We start from the raw sequence: 11,543 nt of genomic DNA on the forward strand, positions 1-11,543 counted from the left end.
AGACCATCCTGGCTAACACGGTGAAACCCCGTCTCTACTAAAAAATATAAAAAACTAGCTGGGCGAGGTGGCGGGCGCCTGTAGTCCCAGCTACTCCAGAGGCTGAAGCAGGAGAATGGCGTAAACCCAGGAGGCGGAGCTTGCAGTGAGCTGAGATTCAGCCACTGCACTCTAGCCTGGGCAACAGAGCGAGACTCCGTCTCAAAAAATAAAAAAAAAATTTTTAAATACAACCAATAAAAAACAACAACAAAAAAACAGCACTCCCACACAGGAACCAGGTCTCTGCTCTCCCCTCTGTAAAATGGACCTAATGGGCTTAATAGGCCAGGCGCAGTGGCTCATGACTATAATCCCAGCACTTTGGGAGGTCAAGGTGGGAGGATCGCTTGAGCCTAGCAGTTCAAGACCAGCCTGGGACACATGGTGAAACCCCGACTCCACCAAAACTGGGCGTGATGGTGTGCACCTGTAGTTCCAGCTACTCAGGAGGCTGGGTGGGAGAATGGCTTGAGCCTGGGAGGCAGAGGTTTCAGTGAGCCAAGATTGCACCACTGCACTCCAGCCTGGGTGACAGAGCAAGACCCTGTCTGTAAAAATAAGGGCCTAACAGTCCCTCCCCCAGGCAGGGCTGGCTCTGAGGCTGAAGTGAGCTGAGTGTGCACTGGGCTGTGGTAAGCACCCTGTGTTTGTGGTCATTACTAGGATTTGTTGGCCAAAGAGAAAAGGAAGTCTCAGGGAGAGAGAGGTAAAGAGCTGCTGGCAGATAGGCCCGAGAGGCAGGCTCTTCTCGTCCAGGCACCTGCCTTGGCTGGTTAAAGTAGGAGGCTTAGGTGGGACCCCAGCCTAGAAGGCCCCCTCCCTGCAGGCCAGACACCCTCGTGCCTGGATTCAGATGCCTTCCCCAGAGTGTCCAGGAGGAGCAGACTCACTGACCTCATCTGTACAACGGGCAAAGTATTGTAAGGACTGGATAGGGTCCTGTAGCTGGGGACGTCTCTGGCTGAACCTGTCTCCTCCTGGGCTGAACACAGTAACCACAGGATTCGGGATGACGGTGAGCACTCAGTTGGACCTGACCCCACCGGAGGAAGGGGAGGGACAGTGGCTGGGGAAGGCCGGAAGAGCCCTAAGCCTGCTGCAGGAGCTCCAGGGCCGCAACCTTCCAGGAACCACAAGCACCTACAGGACACCTGGGAGGAGGGAGGAGTAAGGAGGAAGGAGGTACCTAGCGCCCAACATCCAGAACCTGTCAAAGGAGGAGAGGAGGAGTTCAGACGTCCCCAGGCCCATTCCTTTGCAGGTAGAGAATGAAAGTGAGGCTCTAGAGAAATCCAGAATCTGCTCATGGCCCGAGGGAAGCCAGGCCTGCAGAGCCCCTACATTGAGGGGCATGGCTGCAGAAATGCAAAAGAAGAGGCCCGAACAGCCCCAGGTCCCCAGGCTCCGGGAAATTTTTTTTGTAGAGATGGGGTCTCGCTATGTTGCCCAGGCTGGTCTCAAACACCTGCCCTCAAGTGATCTTCCCACCTCAACCTCCCAAAGTGCTGGGATTACAGCTGTGAGCCACCACGCCAGATCTGCTCCTGTAATTATTAATGAGCCTACTGTGCACCAGGGATACAGTGCTGAATAGATCAAACCAGGCCCTGCACTCAGGGCTCACTCCAGTGGGAAAGTGGGGGTTCATGAAGGATCAGATAATCTGTCATCACAAGCGAGTGATGGAAGGGGGTGGGGAAGAGGGGGTCTCTGAGCTGAGCTGGAGGAGGAATGGAAGGTGGTCTGTGGCATGGGGTGTCAGGCTGGAAGGAGAGGGAACAGCTCGTACAAAGGCCCTATGACTGTGACAACAGGAAGCCCTGAGCATTTGAGAAATGACAGGGAGGCCAGGTGACCTGGGGCCCACCAGCCCCAGCTCAGTGATGACAATAGAGGGGCACATGAAGTGGCCAGAGCGGCTGGGACGTCAGCCCAGCAGCCCTCAGCCCCGACCCCGGCATGCTCCTTACCTTCATGGGCGTGGGCGGCCCACAGCTGCACCATGGGCAGGTTGCTAGGGGTTGGGGAGCGGAAGGAGAGGTCAGAGGGCAGTGGCACCGGGCTCCCATGGGATGAGGCCGAGGGCCCCATCCCGCTGGCCACAAAACTGCCCAAGAAGGCCTCGCCTGCAGAGAGAAGTTGGGAGGACCGTCAGGTAGCCAGCCAGGCCAGCGCCGCCACCCCAGCCCACCACCCCGAGACCCCCGCCTCTTCCCAACTGTGTGGAGCTGATGCTGGCCAACTGACCAAAGAGGGTTCCCCTGCTCCAACTCCACCCCTGGGCCGCAGGATGGGCCTGGGTCAACCCAACCAGACCCAGGGCTTGAGAAAGCACAAGACGGCAGGAAGCCCCCAACAGCAGACCCTCAGCCCTCGGCACCCCGCACCCTCGGAGGAGGGCCTTCCACCCCTGCCACCCAACCAGCCCAGATCTGGCGTGGCACCGTTCTCCCCATCTGCAGGGGGAATCCTGAAGTTGGTGGGGCACTGGGACTCCCAGAGGCCACAGGGGAAGGTGGTGGGGGACTCACAGGCAGGTGGCTCATATGCTGAGCTCTGCAGGCCGAGAGGACACCCACCCTCCAGCCGGAGAATGACCTCCCACGGCAGCCCTAGCCAGCCCCGTGTGCCCATTTAACAGACAAAGAAAGTGAGGCTCGGAGATGGGAAGTGCCAGGTCACACAGCCAGAAAGCAGGGACTTGGCACCACGGAGCTACAGTGGCTTAGGGAATGAATCTGTGAATGAATGGAGTGGCAGAAATGGGGGCCACTAAGGGAGCCCCGTCAAGGGCAACCCCTCCAAACATCAGGCGCCACACACCTGGGGTCACTGCCAATAGGGGCCACAGGGCTGACTGCTGCTCAGAAAGATGATGGAAATCAGCTGGGGCCTGGGTGGAAGCCACAGCCAGCCCCGCCATGCCCCACGTGGGCAGGCCCACATCAGACAGGGTGCCTCCCAACCACCACCACCCAGGGCACTGTCCCACAAGCCCCAAATGCCACCCCTCTAAGGAAAGACCCTGGCAGGCCTCTGGGTCACAGGTCAGAGAGAAGCATGCAGGCCCTGGGGCAAGGCGCTTCCCTTACCAGGTCTCAGTTTGCGTATCAACAAAATGGGGATAAAAATGCCTTCCTTTGGGAATGACAAGGAAGGAAGCATATGTTTAATCACAGTAACAACATAATGAGGCCGGGCGCGGTGGCTCATGCACGTAATCCCAGCACTCTGGGAGGCTAAGGCGGGCGAATCACGAGGTCACGAGTTAGAGACCAGCCTCGCCAACATGGTGAAACCCTGTCCCTACTAAAAAGACATACAAAAACATTAGCTGGGCGTGGTGGCGGGCACCTGTCGTCCCAGATACTTGGGAGGCTGAGGCAGAAGAATCCCTTGTACCCAGGAGGCGGAGGCTGCAATGAGCCGAGATTGTGCCACTGCACTCCAGCCTGGGTGACAGAGTGAGACTCAGTCTCAAAAAAAAAGAAAAAAAAAAATACAAAAAATCAGCTGGGCGTGGTGGCGGGCACCTGTAATTTCAGCTACTCGAGAGGCCGAGGTGGGAGAATCACTTGAACCCAGGAAACGGAGGTTAGTCAGCTGAGATCATGCCACTGCACTTCAGCCTGGGCAACAGAGTGAGACTCTGTCTCAAAAAAAAAACAATATAACGATAAATAATGACAACAGGCCAGGCAAGGTGGCTCTCGCCTGTTATCTCTGGAGGCTGAGGCAAGAGGATGGCTTGAGCCCAAGAGTTGGAGACTGTGGTGGGCTGTGAGTGAGATTTTAACACTGTACTCCAATCCGGGCCACAGAATAAAGACCTGGACTCAAAATATAAATAATAACAACCATAACCAGCCGTGGCATCGATTCACTAAAAGCTGGCATGCACCAGGCACCGTGCAGGTGATTTCAAACCCTCCCGGCAACACCCTCAAGTAGGTGGCAGCAAAGCCAGCCCCCAGCGGAGGGATTCCGTGTGTACCCTAGAGCCACCTCCTTTAAGTCCCTGTTTACAGGTGGCACGGATAAGTTATGTGGCTTTGCAGGAGATGCGGGCTCCCAGATGGCCCCGGTCCAGCCTGTGGGAGCTCACAAGCCCAAGTCCAGCCTCTGGGTTGCCAGTGCCCCCCGGCTCCCCAGCAAAGGGCCTGTATACAAGGGCTCAGTGACCGCCCAAGTCCTTCTGATCAAGGCCCAGCCTGTGGACAGTGTGAGGCCAGTAGCGGCCCCTGGCGCGCCAGGCCCGGGTCTTCCCGGAGTCAGGTGGCTTGGGAATGCAGCCCAAAGCGTGCGATTAACTCCGTCTGAGGCTAAATACCAGCACGAGACCAATAGTCAACAAGTACCGTAAGGGATCCCAGAATATCCAACCCAGCTTCTTTGGGGTACATGTGGGGAAACTGAGGCAGAGAAGGGCAGGGCCTCCACCTTGGGCCCCAGAGACAGGAGTGGGCAGAGCAGCAGAGGGTGCCCTCTGACCACATGCCCTGTCACCACCGCCCCATGTCCGGCCCCCAACACTCCAGTCCAGCTAGGCCCCGCCCCCTCACCGGACTCCAGCGCCAAGCCCTTGGGCCCCAGGGCCTCGGTGGCCAGTCAGTCCATCCATGCGGCCCAAGCCAGGGCGGCAGGGCCTCTGAGCCCTGCCGAGCCCCGGGCTTCCGCCTTGCTGTGGCAGGCGGATGGGTAGAAGGCTCCGGAAGCCAGCAGCCAGGGTTTGCGCAAGAGCTTACATCAGCCGCCAGCTCTTCCTGCCCCAGGCTGCACGGAAGCCTAGCGGCCCAGGCCGGCCCCTGCCCGGGCTTGTGAAACCCGCCCAGCAGCACCCAGGCCCGGATGCCAGCCAACGGCTCCTGCCAGCCACAGGGCTCAACGGCACCCAAAGCCCCTCCTCCCAGGCTGGGCGGGGCAGCCGGGAACCCCCAGCATCCCCAGCAAGTCAGTGCCGTTCTCAGGGCCTCAGTTTGCAACTGTGTAAAATGGACACACGATCCCTACTAAGCTAGGGCAAGGAGGCCAGCACCCGCCCATCCCCCGCCCCCACCTCTCTCTCCAGAACAGACAAACTTATCCCTGGTCACATCCCCGTGCCTGCCCGCTTTCCTGCCTGGCCCCTCAGGCACGAGCTCCCAGGCCTCCTAGAACCCTCCCCCTTCACTCCCACCTCGGGCCTCCCTGGGCCCCAGAGAAGCCCCCAACAACCACACGACCCAAGCAGGCCCCAAGTGACACGGTGACCACCCACGGCCCCTCGGAAACAGATCTGCCAGCCTCCTTGTGTACTTCATGCCTCTGTCTTCCCCAGAGTTCCCTCCCTGAGAACGGGGACTATCTGCCTTACTTCCTACCGTATCACAGTGGCTGGAACCTGCCACCTCTGACCTGCCACCCAGGACATACTTCTATGTGGGATTACCCGATTGCTAACTGTTGTTTCTTTTTTTAGAGACAGGGTCTCACTCTGTTCACCCAGGCTGCAGTGCAGTGGCTCGATCACAGCTCACTGCAGCCTCCAACTCCTGAGCTCAATCAATCCTCTAGCCTCAGCCTCCTGGGTAGCAGGGCCCACAGGCACACATCATCAGGCCCAACTAATTTTTGTTTTCTTTTTTTTTTTTTTTTGAGATGGAGTTTCACTCTTGTTGCCCAGGGTGGAGTGCAATGGCGCGATCTCGGCTCACCACAACCTCCGCCTCCCAGGTTCAAGCGATTCTCCTGCCTCAGCCTCCCAAGTACCTGGGATTACAGGTATACACCACCACGCCCGGCTAATTTTGTATTTTTAGTAGAGATGGGGTTTCTCCATGTTGGTCAGGCTGGTCTTGAACTCCCAACCTCAGGGGATCCAACTGCCTCATCCTCCCAAAGTGCTGGGATTACAGGCATGAGCCACTGTGCCTGGCCACCCAGCTAATTTTTTTCATTTTTTTCAGAGATGGGGTCTTGCTATGTTGCCCAGGCTGGTCTCAAACTCCAGGCCTCAAGCAATCCTCCTGCCTTGGCCTCCCAAAGTGCTGGAATTACAGGCGTGAGCCACCACGCCCGGCCTTTTTTTTTTAAAGACAGGGTCTCTCTCTCTTCACCCACACTGTAGTGAGTAGCTCAATCATGGCTCACTAGAGCCTCCAACTCCTGAGCTCAATCAATCCTCTAGCCTCAGCCTCCCGGATAGCAGGGCCCACAGGCACACACCACCACGCCCAACTAATTTTTTTTTCTTTTTCACAGAGATGGGATCTTGCTGTGTTGCCCAGGCTGGTCTCAAACTCCTGGCCTCAAGCAATCCTCCTGCCCTGGCCTCTCAAAGTGCTGGGATTACAGGCGTGAGTCACCGCGCCCGGCCATAAATGAGATTTCCAGTGTTTCCAGGGCCAAAGCAAAGAAATTCACATTAGGACGAGGAGAGGGTCAAGGCATCCTGCAACCCACAAGAGAGGCTCTAAAATAAACTGTAGGGAAGCACAGGCCATTCTGCCTTGTCTCCTTGTATCTCTACACTACACCCCAACCCCCCACAGTGCCCCCCTGCCCCACCCACTGCTCACACCCACACCCAAGGACCGAGCAGTTGCCATCCCCCCGTTTCACCAAGAAGGGTGCAGGCCGCAGGGTGTCAGGGCGCACTCAGAGTTAGGCCCAGAGCTCACTGGCCTCTCCAAACACTTGGTTGGAATCCCTCATGCCAACCTGCAGTATGGGGGTCTCCCTGTGTCCCGCCCTAGGATGAGCTCAAGACCTGGCTCCCCAAATCAAGTAACTGGCTGCCGCCTGCTCACCCCGGTAATTATCTCACCCGACACCTTAGAAGCTAAGACCAATGACTGTCAAAACCTAAAACACAAAGCTGGGCACAGTAGTTCACACCTATAATCCCAGCACTTTGGGAGGCCGAGGTGGGCGAATCACTTGAGACCAGGAGTTCAGCCTGGCAGACGTGGTAAAACCCTGTCTCTACTAATAATACAAAAATTAGCTGGGCGTGGTGGCACACACCTATAATCCCAGCTACTCGGGAGGCTGAGGCAAGGGAATTGCTTGAACCCAGGAGGCAGAGGCTGCAGTGAGCCGAAATCGCGCCACTGAACTCCAGCCTGAGCAACAGTGCGACACTGCGTCTCAAAAAAAAAAAAAAAAAATCCTAAAACACACAGCCGGGCACGATGGCTCACACCTATAATCCCAGCACTTTGGGAGGCCAAGGCGGGCGGATCACTTGAGGTCAGGAGTTTGAGACCAGCCTGGCCAATATGGTGAAACCCCCCCATCTCTATTATAAACACAAAAATTAGCTGGACGTGGTAGCAGGCGCCTGTAGACCCAGCTACCTGGGGAGCTGAGGTGGTGCAATCATGACTCACTGCAGCCTCAACCTCCCAGGCTCAAGCAATCGCCCCACCTTTGCCTCCTGAGTAGCTGGGACTACAGGCATGCACCACCATGTACAGCTACTTTTTATTTTTTTTCATAGAGTCAAGATCTCATTATGTTGCCCAGTCTGGGGTCTAGAACTCCTGGACTCAAGCGATCCTCCTACCTTGGCCTCCCAAAGTGCTGGGATGACAGACCTGAGCCACTGTGTCTGGTTGCCACTGTGTCTGGTCTATGATTACTGTTATTATTTATGGTTACAAACCCTGGAGCTCAGAGAAGCTAAGCACCTACTACAACGTCAGAGTCCGTGACTGCTTCTAGCGAAATGCCATTTGTCCTTGCTTAAAATAAAAATTCAGGGCTGGGAGTGGTGGCTCATGCCTGTAATCACAGCACTTCGGGAGGCAGAGGCGGGTGGATCACCTGAGGTCAGGGGTTCTAGACCAGCCTGACCAACATGGTGAAACCCCATCTCTACTTAAAATACAAAAATTAGCCGGGCATGGTGGCGTGTCCCTATAGTCCCAGCTACTCAGGAGGCTGAGGCAGGAGAATCGCTTGAACCTAGGAGGTGGAGGAGGGTGCAGTGAGCCGAGATCACGCCACTGCACTCCAGCCTGGGCGACAGAGTGAGACTCTCTCAAATAAATATTCAATTTTGAAACCACAGATAGATGGTGATTACACAGGATGAGTACACCAAATACCACTGAAGGGTGCAGTTTCAAATGGTTAATTGTATACTATGTGAATTTCACCTCCCTAAAAAAAATGCAAGCTCTAGCCCGGTATTGTGGCTCACACCTTTAATCTCAGCACTACCTGAGGCCAAGGTGGGCAGATCACTTGAGCCCAGGAGTTCAAGACCAGCCTGGGCTGATAAAGACTCTTATCTCTATAAAAAAAAAAATACAAAAAAATTAACCGGGTGTGGTGGTGCACGCCTGTAACCCAGCTACTCTGGAAGCTGAGGTGGGAGGATTGCTTGAACATAGAAGTCTGAGGCTGCAGTGAGCTGAGATCGCGTGCAGCCTGGGAGACAGAGCAAGACCCTGTCTCAAAAAATATATATATTAAAAATTAAAACTAAGGCCAGGTGCGGTGGCTCACGCCTGTAATCTCAACACTTTGGGAGACCAAGTGATCCACCCACCATGCCTGGCCCAGCAATGCAATCTTCCCTCTGCAACAGTAGAGTTGCTGGAGACCCTTCCAGAAACTGTATGGTGCGTACCTGAAGTCCTCCCTGGTTCGAGTCAGGGCGGGAGGCTGCATGTGATCATGACGACGATGACATCAGTTCCTTGCACAGCAAAGAACCAGAAGGCTTTGTCGCTGTCAATGGGCTGGTCCAGAGTAGCTCCAGCCCACCTCTGCACCTCGCCCTGAATCAGGTCCTCCCTCCAGATACAGGGAAGACCCTGCACACTCCCACCTGTCTATACCCTAACTCCCTCACTCCCTTCTCTTATAGCTCAGCCTTCCCTAACTGCCTTTTTAACGTTGCAACTTACCCCACCACGCCCTTTCCTGAAATGTTTTTCTCCAATGCCTATCACCTGTTATCACAGGTGTTCGTTCCTTATTGTCTCTGCCCACTTAAGACAGTAAGTTTTTCTTTGAAAGGGTGTCTGCTGCCTGTTGAAAGGAAAGCACCCAGACAGTAAACAATTGGGCGTTGCTCTGTACCAATAAAACTTTCTTTATAAAAACAGGACGTGGGCCACATTTGGCCAGACTGCTCACCCCAGCATTACTAGGAGTGCTACAAGTTATTTTCTATTCCCAGTCCTATGCTGCACATACGACTCAAGTCGTATTTATGGTAGGAGCTGGGCACTGTGACTCACGTCTATAATCTCAACACTTTGGAAGGCCAAAGTGGGAGGATAACCGGGAGTTTAAGAGCAGCCTGGGCAACAGAGCAAGACTCCACCCCAAAAAAATTTATTTTAGGACAGTGCAGTGGCTCATGCCTGTAATTCCAGCACTTTGGGAGGCCAAGGCAGGCAGATCACTTAAGGTCAGGAGTTTGAGACCAGCCTGGGCAACACAGTGAAACTCCATCTCTACAAAAATTAAAAACAATGAGCCATGCATGGCAGTGTGGGCCTGTAATCCCAGCTACTCAGGAGGCTGAGGTGGGAGGATGGCTTGAGCCCAGGAGGCGGAGGTCACAATAAGCCGAGATCGCGCCACCACACTCCAGCCTAGGACAGAACAAGACCCTGTCTCAAAAGCACACACACAAAAAAAAAAATCAGAAAATAATATTTATGCCACCAGGCATGGTGACTCATGCCTATAACCCCAGCACTTTGGGAGGCCAAGGTGGTTGGATCACGAGGTCAAGAGTTCAAGGCCAGCCTGGCCAACGTGGTAAAACCCCATCTCTACTAAGAATACAAAAATTAGCTGGGTGTGGTGGCAGGCGCCTGTAATCCCAGCTACTTAGGAGGCTGAGGCAGGAGAATTGCTTGAACCTGGGAGGCGGAGGTTGCAGTGAGCTGAGGTTGTGCCACTGCACTCCAACCTGGGTGACAGAGCAAGACTCTGGCTTGAGGGAAAAAAAAAAATCCCAGGCAATTTGAAAAAGAGAACCTGTAAATGGCCAAACTCCATCGAAATTTCAACGCCATTAGCATTACAAAGAAGTTTTAAAACAGTGATGTCATTTCCATTCCATCAAATCAGCAAATTTTTGCTTCTAGTTGTGGAGGGCGCTGGGTGGTTATAGCTGCCCGGGAAGGATGACAACTGAGCCAATTCATCTCCAGCTTTTCGAAAACAAATCTGCAAGGCTTATCGAGGACTGCAAGCACCCAGACCCACTTCTGGGGATCCCTCCTAAGGAAACAAGCAGACCTATCTACTGGGATGCTCGCTGCAACCAAAATGATCTGCAGATTCCATGTAATCCCCATCAAAACCCCAGCAGCGCATGCACTTGTGTGTAAAATGAAAAGGTGTCTCTAAAAAGTATACAGAAACGGCAGGGCACAGCGGCTCAGGTCAGTAATCCTAGCACTTTGGGAGGCCAAGGCAGGCAGATTTGAGCTCAGGAGTTCACGATCAGCCTGGACAACACGGTGAAACTATGTCTCTACTAAAATACAAAAAAAAAAAAAAAAAAATTAGCTGGGTGTGATGACGTGCGCCTGTAGTCCCAGCTATTTGGGAGGCTGAGGCAGAAGAATTGCTTGAATCTGGAAGGCGGAGGTTGCACTGAGCCGAGATTGTGCCACTGCACTCCAGCCTTGGCGACAGAGTGAGACTTTGTCTCAAAAAAAAATAGTATACAGCAATTAGGCCGGGCACAGTAGCTCACACCCATAATCCCAGCACTTTGGGAAGTTGAGGCAGGAGGATCACTTGAGCTCAGGAGTTCAAGACCAGACTGGACAACATGGCAAAACCCCGTCTCTACTAAAAATACAAAAGTTAGCCAGGGCCAGGCACTGAGGCTCACATATGTAATCCTAATACTTTGGGAGGCCGAGGTGGGTGGATCACTTGAGGTTAGGAGTTTGAAACCAGCCTGGCCAATGTGGTAAAACGCTGTCTATATTAAAAATACAAAAATCAGCCAAGTGTGGTGGTGCACACCTGTAATCCCAGCTACTCAGGAGGCTGAAGCAGGAGAATCCCTTGAACCTGGGAGATAGAGGTTGCAGTAAGCCGAGACTGTGCCACTGCACTCCAGCCTAGGCAAAGAGCAAGACTCTGTCTCAAAAATAAAAATAAAAATAAAAAGTATACAGAAATCAGGCCAGGCACAGTGGCTCATGCCCGTAATCTCAACATTTTGAGAAGCCAAGGCAGGAGGATCACCTGAGCTCAGGAGTTTGAGACCAGTCTCGGCAACATCATGAGACCTTGTTTCTATTTTAAAAAATAGAAAAGTATGCAGACGCTGAAATCCAGAACTCGAACATATATTTGTATACCCATGTTCACAGCATCACTATTCACAATAGTCAAAGGGTGGAAATTCCGAACCCACGTGTCCATCCATGAATCGATAAACAAAATGGGGTCCATCCAGCCAGTGGAATATTATTCAGCCCTAAAAAGGAAGGACAATCCAATACATTCTACAACATGGATGTACCTTGAGG

At 53.9% G+C, this 11,543-nt stretch overlaps 1 protein-coding gene across 1 annotated transcript in view; it reads right to left on the reverse strand.

Annotated features, from left to right (window-relative positions):
* The window catches only part of LOC105523203 (trinucleotide repeat-containing gene 18 protein-like), a gene marked incomplete at its 3' end in the record, with an annotated part of 18,109 nt that overhangs the window by 4,962 nt on the left and 1,604 nt on the right, over positions 1–11,543 (reverse strand). The window contains exon 2 of the mRNA XM_011957985.1: positions 2,013–2,168. Within this exon, the coding sequence (XP_011813375.1) occupies positions 2,013–2,168 (156 nt within the window). The remainder of the gene's footprint in view (positions 1–2,012; positions 2,169–11,543) is intronic.

The sequence above is a fragment of the Colobus angolensis genome, unplaced genomic scaffold, assembly GCF_000951035.1.
Source record: "Colobus angolensis palliatus isolate OR3802 unplaced genomic scaffold, Cang.pa_1.0 Scaffold453, whole genome shotgun sequence".
Taxonomy (NCBI): Eukaryota; Metazoa; Chordata; class Mammalia; order Primates; family Cercopithecidae; genus Colobus; species Colobus angolensis.